The sequence below is a fragment of the Pteropus vampyrus genome, unplaced genomic scaffold (assembly GCF_000151845.1).
Source record: "Pteropus vampyrus isolate Shadow unplaced genomic scaffold, Pvam_2.0 Scaffold84, whole genome shotgun sequence".
NCBI lineage: Eukaryota > Metazoa > Chordata > Mammalia > Chiroptera > Pteropodidae > Pteropus > Pteropus vampyrus.
Window position 1 is genome coordinate 2,144,350 of NW_011888865.1, and position 13,122 is coordinate 2,157,471.

The 13,122-nt window shown below is 43.1% G+C and overlaps 1 protein-coding gene across 1 annotated transcript in view; it reads right to left on the minus strand.

The window, feature by feature from the left end:
- The window catches only part of ME3 (malic enzyme 3), a 193,591-nt gene that overhangs the window by 2,831 nt on the left and 177,638 nt on the right, over positions 1–13,122 (minus strand). Inside the window, exons 8-13 of the mRNA XM_023532493.1 lie at positions 5,515–5,612; positions 5,144–5,257; positions 3,385–3,490; positions 2,668–2,810; positions 1,962–2,135; positions 719–745 (exon numbers count right to left, since the gene is read on the minus strand). Coding sequence (XP_023388261.1) covers positions 719–745; positions 1,962–2,135; positions 2,668–2,810; positions 3,385–3,490; positions 5,144–5,257; positions 5,515–5,612 — 662 coding nt within the window. The remainder of the gene's footprint in view (positions 1–718; positions 746–1,961; positions 2,136–2,667; positions 2,811–3,384; positions 3,491–5,143; positions 5,258–5,514; positions 5,613–13,122) is intronic.

The window sequence follows — 13,122 nt, forward strand, 5'->3', positions numbered from 1 at the left end:
AAAATTTGGACTTTATCCTTAAAGCACCGAGGAGCCACACAAAGGTCTGAAGTGAGGACAGAGCCTTGGCCTGCTCTGGGTTTGGAAGGGTTCTCTTTGTGGCCATATAGAATAGGGACTGATTAGAGGGGAGGAGGATCTCCATGGCTAGATCTGCATCCGGAAAGATTAAACAGCAGAGTGAAGAGAAACATCATGTATGTGTGGTCACTTCTAAGATGTTGGGCACTGGTAATGCTCTGCTGCAGCTTGGAGTCACATTGCCTGGGGTCACCCTGGCATGGCCACTCACGTGCCCAGTGACTTTGAACAAGTTACTTAAACTTTCTGTGCCTCACTTTCCTTGTCTATGACACGGATAATCACTATACTTATTTTACAGAGTTGTCAGGGCGAAATGCATTTGTGCGTGTAAATCTAAAACACATTATTTTTTTTTTCCATAGGAAAAACATTCAACTTAAATTGTCTTAACTAAAAGCACTCTTTTTAGAAATATAACTTGTCAGGCCTTGAAGACCAGAATGTCGGCTCCTAGAGGGGTGGGACCTTGTCCTGCTCATAGCAGGTGATTAATAAGTAGATTGAGGAGAGGTTCCTGTGTAACTGATGGACACTGTTCTTATAATGATGGGGCTGAACCGTCCCACGCACAGGGAAGGAGGCGGGGGAGAGGGTGTAGATGTCTCTGGGGGCTACATAGAAAGGCTCTAGCAACCATGGTTCTGCACAATGGGCGAATTTGCTTTCAGGCTGAATCCAAGCAGGAAGTGGCTCTACCCTACCAACGGGAATTTTAAACTTTGCCTGTGGCCATAGGACAGACACCGCCACCACTAACTATATAGCAGTGAGAAAAATACAAACCCAGAATATTTAGACAAAAGGGACAGAGAACCACGGCACAAAGCTGTAGCCAGTGCGCACATAGTTTGGGATAGGCCGAAAAACCTCCAGGAGACATTATCTGCATGGTGTTGCAGAGCTGGTACTCAACGACCAAGATGTAGTGAAAGGAAGCTGGTACATGAGGCAGGTCTTGGTAGGACTCATAGAAGCGGGCTGGACAGAGCTGCGTGGAAGCCTTTCCCATGTCTTGCTGGTTTGCGGCTCCCACCAGTGCCATGGTGAGGGGAGAATGCAGATGAATATTAGAAATCACAGTAGAACCTTAGAAGGTCATTGAGGATAAATATATTTAATATTTGTATATAGTTTTGTTAGTTTAACCTCCCAACAGAGACATTTCTATGCCTCAGAGTGAGGTTTAATGTCAAGTGCCTGGCATTTAGTAAGCACTTGATGAAAGTCTTATTATCTGTTATTATTAATAACCATCATTGTGAACATGGGCTATCATTCTTAATGAATTCTTTCATTGTTTTCATCATGTCCAGTCAAGGACCCTTCTGGGAGCTTGAGATAGCTGGAGCAGGTACACTCCCACACCTCCATATCTGTACTCAAGATCTGGGTACCTAGAACAGGCAAACCAGAGATGTCACCAATCCCTTTCCTTACAGAAAGCTGCCCTACTGGGGCTTATTCTGCCAGCAATTACCATGGTGACATGGCCAAGACCAGTGGCTGGAAGAATCCATTGCCTGTCATGGTCCACAAGCCCATTTTCAGATGACTATGATGGCCTCTCTTCTAGGCCTCTAGATGGGCAGTGCTGGGAGGCAGGGAGCAGTACTCGCTGCTAGTGCCCCCTGCTAACACCCCTGCCATTGACTATTTCCCATCCCTCTTAAAAACCCTCTGTGTATTTTGAGAGGAGTTCAAGCCTTGAAGTGATTTTGAGAGAAGCTTTAGGTTCAAGCACTTTGGGGATCCATTGCCAGAATTGGGGGCAAGTGGATAGAAGAGATGAGAGGAGGAATCTTTAGGGGCCCAGTGTGAACTCTGGGGTAGATCACAAGCTCCTTTGGGTGCATGTGAAGGAGCAGGGACAGCGATACCTCTGCTGTCAGGAGGAAGATCTCGTCCGGGATGTGCCGGATCCCGCCGGCGATGACTCCCAGAGCCACTCCAGGGAACACGTAGGCGTTGTTTCCCTGCCCCGGAATGAAGATCCTGCCATCTTCCAGAGTCACGCTCTTAAAAGGACTTCCACTGGCGAAGATCCCTCGGCCCTGGAGGCAGGAAGGAAATCGGAGATGGAGCTTGGAGATCGGTTTGGGGCAGTAATGGTGACCTAGTCTCATCTCCCAGATGTTGGACCCTCCTTCATCCTCTCCCAAATGCTCAGCATCTTGCTGAGTACATTGCACTTGTTCATCTGACCAGAAAACTTAGCTCCACTGAGTCACCTGGTAGCCAAGAAACCGCTGGAAGGTGAGAGTGCACCTTTTCACCTGTGACCTCCTGGGAGGGCCAACCCAGGACATGACAGGTATGCCTGCGCCTGGGTTCTGGTCAAAGCTCTGTGTTATCAGGGGACTTCGAGCAGTATGTGCAAGGGTAAGAGCTTGGGCTTTGGAGTCAGACCTGGGTATGAGGGCCAGCTCCACTCCTTATTAGCCCTGTGCCCTTGGGCAAGTTACTCCATTTTTCTGAACCTGTTTGCTCATCAGCAATGTGGAGATTTTTTCACCCTCATAGGGTTACTCATAGCTATTGTTACTATGTCTGCTCAGCCTGGGGAAGGAAGGATTCCCCGCTGACCTCAGTGACCCGGTAGCACTTCTCAGCCGTGCACTCGGCCTTGCTGGTGGGGTTGCTCAGGGCAAAGATGATAGGGCGCTCGTGGAAGGAGGCCATGTCCCTCAGAATCTGCTCCGTGAAGGCTCCTGCGATGGCGGCAACACCTACAGGGAAAAGGGGGGTAGTGGGGATGCCTACTCTTTATAAACAACCCATTCCTCTCCTGGCGGTAGTGGTGGGGGAACCAGGTGCAACATGAAAGGCTCCTGGGGACAGCACCTGCCATAGGGACAGAGGGAGCAGAAGAGGGTCTTCCTGCTTGAGCTGGCTGAGAGCTCCCATTAATCCCTAAGAGACCACGGGTCCACTGCAGATCCCTGCCCAGTTACAATGCACCTGTGAAGGCATTCCCGGGCATTGTCCTTTAGGATGGGCTCCTCCCCTAGTACAGGGAGAGAGGCCAGGGGGAGGAATTTTCATTTCATCCTGGTTGGAGAGACCAGCCTTATGCTCTTCCACTGCACTGCATAACTCTGCATCATTAAGCCCAACTTGGTGCCTTAGTTCTGTGGTTTTTGTAGTCACTCAATAAAAGTTTGTGGCATTGAATTGGACATGGGATAAGGGAAAGAGCTGTGTTTCTATGGGCCACTTATGCCTCCTTGCTGAGCCTTCGTCTCCATCTGCAAGTTAAGAGGGTTAGCTGGACTGGGCAGTAGGCTGCCTCTCTTTTCCTACCTATGATGGCTGTGGGCTTCACCAGCCTCACCACCTCCTCCAAAGATTTCACTTCAGGATGGTCTTGGGCAAATATCTCCTTCTCATGGTTCAGGTTGCTCCTCCCCTGCAGGGACAGGAAGAACATGAAGCAGCTGTGGTGGTGAGAACTGCTAGGCAGGGGCATGAGTGCACCTGAGACTACAAGAGCATTTCCTGCTGAGCCCTATGCTTTGGTCTGTGCTATCAGAAGCCTTGGGGCCCTGTCTTCTTGAGCAGATTTCCTGGGAGAACTTAAGGATTTTTAGTGTGTGTGTGTGTGTGTGTGTGTGTGTGTGTGTGTGGTGTTTATTTACTCTAAACCATATACGGAGAATCCATAAAGCCTTTCTTTGAGTCATGGACTCCTGGGCCAGAGCAGAAAAACTCTAAGGAAATGCCTGAGTCTGACTAAGACTCTTAGCTCCATGGCATCCAGCACCCGGGTCCAGCTGAGGGATGAGGCCTGAGCCGCTTAGGGCCAGGGAGCTAATCTGAATACATTTTACAAGAGCCATTAACCTCCCTGTGAATACTAGTAGGCTGAGCTCCAGAACAGGCTTACAATGGCTGGCTGTGCCCAACCAGTTCCACATTCCTTCTTTTCCATCAAATAGAAGTTGGTGGACGACAGGCTGGTAAATGGGTGCAAACATTTTTGATGACTCCTTTGGGTTAGCTAGCCTCATGAGAACCAGAGTGAAGACATTAGCTTTGAGAGATCTTTTCATAGCAGTGAGCTCATTGGGGTTAGTGAAAGGATGTTGAAAGATAGGTAAGAGAGAAGGAAGTGTGGCAACCTTTACCTGTGCCTAGACTATGCTCTGGAATGACCTGGGGCGGGAAGAGAACTATCCAGGCCTCAGTTCCTTCCAGCAGCAATCTGGCTCTAAATGGAACACTAGGAAGGTCAGTTTGTGCTGAGGGGTCTCTGCTATTCTTGGTTGATGGCCCTACATACTTCCCTGTTCCTATCTCTGTTGTCTTTTTCATCTCTCACTGACATTCTATGTTAGTGAAATTCTGGGAATTAAAACATGGAGCTCTGAGTGAAGTCTTAAGAGAGGAGGTCATCCAATTGTGTCCCTTTCCATATTCCAGTCAGAAGCTGGACTGTTTCTCTCTCATTCATTCTTTCATTCATACCTCAAACATTATGCCCCTATCATATGCTAGACATTGACATCAAGACTATATAGCCTAGTGGGAGGACAGACTAGTAAAGGCGATACTGCTCTACAATATGGTAAATGCAATTTATGGAGAGGGAGGGCTGTATAAGCATAGATGTAGGAAATTTAATTGAAACTTAGATACTCAGAGAAAACCTTTGGAAGAGGAAATATTTGAGCTCAATTGGAAAAGGAGCATGGATGGGATTGAAGGTTGAGAATAGGCGTGTGGGAAAAGAGAAGGGCATTTGAGGCAGAGAAACAAAATGTACAACGCTATGGAAGAGAGAGCATGTTACTTTTAGACAACTATGATTTAGTATGGCTGGAGATTAGTGCAAGGCTGGTAGGGGCACACACACACACACACACACACACACACATTTGCATACATATTCAAAGCTTTTGGACAAGAGCAATTATGGCTACTATGCAATGAGTCTTTTGTTTTGGAGGTTAGGGCACTGCCCTCCCTTTGCCCGAGCAGTTTTCCCCTTGGAGACCTTTTCCTGTCCACTTCCAATAGCTGAAGGTATCAGGAAACCTCCAGGTCTCCAGACTGAGAGTACCTTGACAATGAGTCCCTTGGAGTCCACCATCCAGATCTTCCTTGTGGCCTCTCCCTTGGGTATGCCTTCTTTCTCTAGGGCCATGACAAGGAGGTGGGCAATGCCCATGGCTGCCTGGGAGGTACCATATGGCAGATGTTCAGACACAGGGCAAATAGCTACTCAGCATTTATCAGATGCTTCACCAAGATCCTTTCTCCTTCCACCCCTACTTCCAGGAGACCCAATTAAGTCCTTGCCTTGAGTCATCCAAATATTGGGGCCCAGGCAGCTACGATGATCAAAATGCACCTGTGCTTCTTCCTCTTCTCAGAATCCCAGGACACCACCCCTCCTTGAGGTCTCAGTATAGACCTCCTAACTGTACCTACCTCACCTGCACCTTGGAAAACAAACACATGATTGGAGAGCTTGTTCTTGGTGATTCTCAGAGCAGCCAGGATCCCTGCCACAGCAACGGAGGCTGTGCCTGCAACAGAGTGGACTGAGATTAACCTCTGGCCACTGGGTCCCAACTCCCAAGAGAAGACCCTTGTCAGAGTTCCCCACACTTAGAACCTGTGGTGGAACAAGCTACTTTCCTTAGTCCTTTAGAAGTCAAGCCTATAAGCATGCAGGTTGTTAAGCAAATCCATGCCCTCTTTTGAAGGTAACTGTTATTTTGAGAAACAGCTCCTGGATTGTTACTTGACTCTGGGAGAGAAGATCAGAGAGTCAGGTGCTGCTACCACTATCATTTATAAGTGAAACGACAAGGACAAATATGATGGAATCTAAATGAAGAAAGCCTCATAGAAATTCTTTGTTTACTTCCCTCTAAGATCAGGAACAAGGCAAGGCTGTCCACTATCACCACTGTTATTCAATAAAACATTGGAGGTCCTAGCAAGTGCAGTCAGACAAGAGAAAGATATAAAAGGCATCCAAATAGGAAATAAAGAAGTCAAACTGTCCCTATTTGTGGATGACATGATTCTCTATATAGAAAACCCTAAAGATGCCACAAGAACACTACTAGAAACAATAAGCAAATATAGTAAAGTTTCTGGATACAAAATCAACATTCAAAAATCCATAGTGTTCCTATACTCTAATAATGAAATGTCAGAAAAAGAAGTGGAAAAAATAATTTCTTTAGCAATTGCAACAAAAAGAATAAAATACCTAGGAATAAATTTAACAAAACATGTGAAGAACCTATATAATGAAAACTATTAGACCCTATCAAAAGAAATCAAACATGATACAAAGAAATGGAAAGATATTCCGTGTTCTTGGATTGGAAGAATCAACATAGTTAAAATGACCGTATTACTAAAGCATTATACAGATTTAATGCAATCACCATCACAATCCCATCAGCATTTTTTAAAGAAATAGAACAAAAAAATCATCAGAATTGTATGAAAGCACAAAAGACCCTGAATTGCCAAAGCCATTCTGAGAAAAAAGAATGAGGCTGGAGGCATCACTCTGCCCGACTTCAAATTATACTACAAAGTGACAGTAATCAAAACGGCACGGTATTAGCAGAGAAACAGACACACGGACCAGTGGAACAGAATTGAGAGTCCAGAAGTAAACCCATATTTATATGGGCAAATAATTTTCGACAAAAAAGCCAAAAACATACAATGGAGAAAGGAAAGCCTCTTCAATAATTGGTGCTGAGAAAACTGGAAAGCCATCTGCAAAAGAATGAAACTAGACTATTGTCTATCACCACGCACCAAAATTAACTCAAAATGGATGAAGGACCTGAATATGAGACCTGAAACAATAAAATGCATAGAAGAAAACATAGGAACGAAACTCAAGGACCTTGGACTCAAAGAGGATTTTATGAATTTGACCTCAAAGGCAAGGGAAGTAAAAGCAAAAATAAATGAATGTGACTACATCAAATTAAAAAGCTTCTGCTCAGCAAAATAAAACCATCAACAAGATAAAGAGACAACAATCTGAATGGGAAAATATATTTCCAAGCAATGTCTCTGATAAGGGCCTAATATCTAAAATATACATAGAACTCGTACAACTCAATAACAACAAAAAAACAAATGATCCAATCAAAAAATGGGCAGAGGATCTGAGCAGACACTTCTCGCTAGAGGACATACAAATGGCCAACAAATATATGAAAAGATGCTAAACATCACTAGCTATTAGGGAAATGCAAATCAAAACCACAATGAGATACCATCTCACACCTGTTAGAATAGCTATAATCAACAGGACAAGTAATAACAAATGCTGGAGAGGATGTGGAGAAATAGGAACCCTCATACACTGCTGGTGGGACTGGAAATTGGTACAGCCACTATGGAAAACAGTATGGAGATCCCTCAAAAAACTAAGAATTGATCTACCATATGATTCAGCAATCCCTCTATTGGATATTTACCCCAAAGACTTGAAAACTCATATTTGAAAAGATATTTGCACACCGATGTTCATAGCGGTATTCACAGTGGCCAGGACATGGAAGCAGCCGAAGTGTCCTATGATAGATGACTGGCTAAAGAAGCTGTGGTACATACATGCAATGGAATATTACTCAGCCATAAGAAGAGATGAAATACTGCCATTTGTGACAACATGGACGGACCTCGAGATAATCATGCTAAGCGAAATAAGCCAGACAGAAAAAGTTGAAAATCACATGATATCACTTATATGTGGGATATAAACCTCAAAGCAACAAAGGAACAGGACAAACAAACAGAGACTCATGGACAAGGACTATAGACTAATGGTTACCAGATGGTAGAGAGTGGGAGACGAGGTAGACGGGGTAAAAGGGATCAAATATAGGGAGTTAGGGGGAGGGTGAAGTGGGTAAACGGGATCAAATATATGGTAACTGAAGGAAACTAGACTTTGGGTGGTAAACACACAATAGAATATACAGATGTCAAATGATAATGTACACCTGAAAATTATATAATTGTATTAACCAATGTTTCCCCAATAAACTTAATTAAAAAAAAAAGAAATTCTTTGTTTAATGGATAAATGGATAAAAACACATCAAAAATGAGGCCACAAACTAACCATGAAACATTAAGTGACCATGTGATCTGAGTTGTCTATCTTATTCACCAAGTGATAAGGTTTGCTGTGCCCAGAAACATAACATCATCATCTGGCCTGAGTATGTCTGGAAGGTACAAGCTGCATGAATGGGTGGCTGAGATTCACTGGATATCTACGCCTTTTGCATGACTTCCTCTCCCTCAGTCCATGCCTAAGGCTCAACAGGAATTTCTTATGACCAGCTGACCAAGGAGAAAAAAACTTGGACTTGATTTACAGATTATTCTTAATGATATACTGCCACTGACTAGAAGTATATGGTTGCAGGTTTGTAGCCTCAATAAAAGGTCATGGTGAAAGAAATTTTAGCCCCAAAAGGTAATGGTGAAGGAAATCTTCCCAATGGACATGACTTCAAGTCATACATTTGGTTATCCACTTTGGTCTAAGAGATGGTTAGATTTCTATTGATTCATGGGTAGTTAGTTGCTAATGGTTTAGCTGGATGGTCAGGGAATTAGAAAGAACAAAATAGTAAGATTGGTGTTGAGGAGGTCTGGGGGAGGCATGTGTGGATGGACCTTTTGGAACAGGTACAGAATGTGAAGATATTTGTGCCCCATGTGAAAACTCACCAAAGGGCATAACGGGAATAGGTTCTCAGTAACCAGGTGGACAACATGGCATGTTCTGTGTATGTCAGTCAGCATCTTTTCCCAGCCACCGAGGGTTTGCTCAATGAGTTTATGTACTAAGTAGCCATGGTGACAAGAATGGAGGCTATATGCATGGACTTCCTCTCACTAAGATTGATCTGCTTCTGCTACTGCTGAACGACTAGCCTGTCAGTGGCCGAGACCAATGTTGAGCTCTTGATAATGGCATCATTCCCTGAAAGGACCATCCAACTGGCAGCAGGATGATTACATTAGATTCCTTTCATTATAAACAGGAAAGAGATCTGTCCTCGCTGGAATAAACCTATATTCTGGGTATGGATTTTCCTTCCCTGTCTATAATGCTCTGCCAGTGCCATCATCTGTAAATGTTTGGGATGCCTATTCATCATCCTGGTATATTCCAGACAACAGGCTTCTGATCAAGGAATTCATTTCACAGTAATAGAAGTGCAGCAATAGGCTCATGCCCACGGAATTCAGTGGTCTTAACACGGATTCTATCACCCAGGAGCAGCTGGCCTAATGGATCACTAGAATGAGCTACTGAAGACTTAAGTAAGACTTAGTTGAGGTAATACCCTATGGAGATGGTGAGCTTCTATCTTACAGAATGCAATATATGATTTGACTCAGCAAACAATATATTGTGCTCCTTCTCCCATAGCCGGAACACTTGGATCTAGAAATCAAGGCGCTGAAGTGGTAGTGGCTCCTCTCAATATTTCACCTAATAACTCACTTGCAGAATTTTTGCTTCTTGCCTCTTTAATTCTGTGCTCTCTAGATTGGAGGTCTTGGTTCCCAAGAGTCAAATGCTTCTATCCGAGTTCACAAAATAGTTTTATTGAATTGGGAGTCAAGATTGTCATGTGCTCTTTCTGCCACGAAACCAGTGGGCAAAGAAGTTTACTTTACCGACTGTGGCGATTCATTCTGATAACAGAGGGAAACTGGGGGCAGAGAGGACTAAATCTGAGCCCAGAGGATCCTCTGGGGTGTGTCACAGTACTTCCATGCTCTATAGTAAATATTAAGGCATACAACTGCAACTGGAGAGAAGCAGAAGTACTGAGGAGTGAGATCCTTCAGAGATAAAGGTTTGGGTCACTCGACAAGGTGAAGAATCCTGGAGAACTGAGGTCCTGCCTGAGGACGAGAAAACATGGAATGGGAGGTTGTGAAGGAAACTTATAAATGCCAACTATGGCTTCATGACTGGTTATAGAAGTGAGGAATGTAAAGCCATGCATATTTTCTTCCTTGATTAGTATGTGATTATATAATATTAGCTAATTTAGTCTCCCTTCTCCTTCCTTTTATTATTTTATGTAAGTTATGTATGTGTTATATATAAATGCTACAATTTAGTCTTTAGGTAACAGAATTTTCAAATGTGAGTGTGACTGAGTTTTAAGAGCAGTTAATCCTGCTCAGAGATGAATAATGTGACTTTCTTCCAGAGATGAAAAAATGACTTTTGACACTTTGTATCTCCCCATTTCAGGGAGGTGAGAGTGTCTTCATCTGGTGGAAAGATAGTTCCATTTTATTAGGCATTTTGTTAGAATTGTTTTTGTTGTTGTCTGGAAGTACCAGTGTATAAATCAGTGTAGATGCTGAATAGCCAAAAGTGTGGACTGTGCCAATGGTTGGGTAATTGTTTCTCAGCTTCGAACCCACGCCTTTTTATTTGGCTTGGTCTGCAAACCACTTTTCAATGTTGCCAATTAGCTCTATGCTGGGTTCTGCTAATAGGAGGCGACTGAAAGTCTAGATGAGGATGAAGGAAAACTTTCCAGTATCACCCTTGTCTTGTAAGAGTGCCATTAAAATGAAGGATGCTTAGTTAAATTTGAATTATAGATAAACAACAAATAATTTTTTATTGTAAGTATGTCCCATGTGATAGCATAAATATTCTGCAACATTATTTATCTGAAATTCAAATTTAACTGGGCATCTGCATTTTGTTTTGCTAAAGCTGGCAAACCCACAGCCTTCATTTTTCACCTCTACGGCAGCAGTTTAGCAGTTTGTTCCAAGAGCAGCAGCTGAATCCAGTTTGCAGTTTGTCCCTCACTTACAGAATTAGGCTTCTAGCACACCCCAGACACAAACACTAAGCCACCTCGTCTTCCTTTTGTTCCCCCAGCCTCAGGGGTGGTAGCAAATCCTTACTGCTTCATTTAGTTTTTCAATTCTCTAATACATGATTCACAATTCTTTGTATTAAGTCTTCTCTGTTAAAGCAACTGGTGTTGACCTTGACTGATAGAATTCACAATAAAGTAATTGCAACTGGCAATAATAAGCCTCGATGATGGTTGAAGAAAAGGAAATTAAAGTGGAACTATTTATGGCTTGTTAAATTTGCACAAATCAAAGAAATTGTTATTATCTAAGGCTGGTGAGGGAGCAGTGAAAAGTAAAAAGTTCCAGCATACATTGCATTTTAAAGAGCTACAACCCTTTTTAGAAAACTATTTCTTCCCTATATAGACCAAAGACATAAAATGTTTTGCCCTTTGACCTCATGCTTCTACTTCTGGGAAATCTATGTATGGAAAAATCCAAAATGTCTGTCCTAAGATATTTATGACAATGTTATTTATAATACAGAATGACTAGAAATAACAAACACTCAACGAAGGAGTAATGATTAAGTAAATCGGTTCATGTAGACACTCAGTAGACTGTACTACAGCCATTAAAAATGGTCATTATGAAGATGATGTAGCAACATAGAAAATGCTCTGAAGTTAGCAACATATTGTTCTAAGTGCTTTATATGTCTTAATGTAAAGACATTTATTCAACCCTATTATCCCCATTTTACGGAATGGGAAAATGAGGTACAGAACAGTTTGCTGGGTTGTCCAAGATCACATGACAGAATGAGGCTTTGAACCTGGGGATCAGGCTCTAGGGCTTGTACTCCAGACCCTTAAACTTCCAGATAACCTGATGCTTCATCGGGTTAGCTGGAAGGAAAAGAACCTTAAATACTTTACATTTCTTGATTCTAATTGTAAAAAAACCACACACACAGAATCTGGAAGGAACTATAAACTACTCATGGTGACAGGGGGGAGTATGAGTGAATTTTTGTTTTCTGTTTCTGGTTTTCCAGAGGGAGTTGATTTTGGTAGCTCTGGGATCGAGTCCTCCCAGAACATGAGCTGGATTTCCACCTGGATTAGGTGGGCTGAGATAGGGGGCATGGCAAACAGTTGGAGCCTGATAAATGCACGTTCATCACTGGGGGCATCAGAAAGCAGGGCCCGAGGATGGAACATACTTCCCAGAAGATGAGGTGCAGGCTCTCTGGCCGCCACACAGCTATGGCCTGGAAGGAATGCTGAAGTGCCAAGGCTGAGGGCCTACCGGGTGATGGCACCATCCTCGGCACCGAACGTGGTCCCTGCACTCGGGGAACTCCCGGTTTCCCAAGGCTTGGGCACAAATAATTATAACACAATCGAGAGTCTGAGATCACTGTTTTGAAACCGTTACATTCATTTATCTATTGAGCATCAATTATATACCAGACTCAAGGGTACCGAGAATACCAGTGGTAATGAAATAGGTTCATTCCACTTCAGAAAGAAAAGTTATTAAATGATGACAAGTATGATGACTTATACTTGAAGTTGTTCACAGTACACTTTTTGTTACTTTACATGTAGAAAAGTATACGATCAGAATACTTTACAGCTTCATGACTCCCCATGTACCCTATCTACCAGTCGCATTATTCATCATTCCTTCACAGGACACATGCCACATATTTTTCCATTTCTGTGCTTTGCCCATGCTGTTCCCACCATCTACAGGACCCTTCTGTTCATTATTCATTCCTTAAGATTCAGCCCAAATGATCTCCTCTGCCAGGCATTCTCTGCTATCCTCAGGCAGCATTACCTTCTTTTCTGATATCTACTTTTTATCTAACTGAATAAAGCTGGGCTATGTCATAGCCAGGCTCGGCAATGTACTGCAATGAAAAGGAACATCAAGCTGACATCCGATAAAGCATCAAAAAGCGATATAGTTATTTAAGTCACTTAAAGAGGTGATGAGAGTTGCATGGTATAACCCTTCTCCTGAATCTCCAAATACCCTTTGTCCATCATTTTCTCAAAACCCACTATTGTGGTGGCTATTCCCCATTTCTCCATTTCCCCACAAACAATCTCATCCAACCTACTTTTTCCCCTCCAAACCCACTTTCATTTCAGTTCTACTGAGTCAGAATCTGTAATC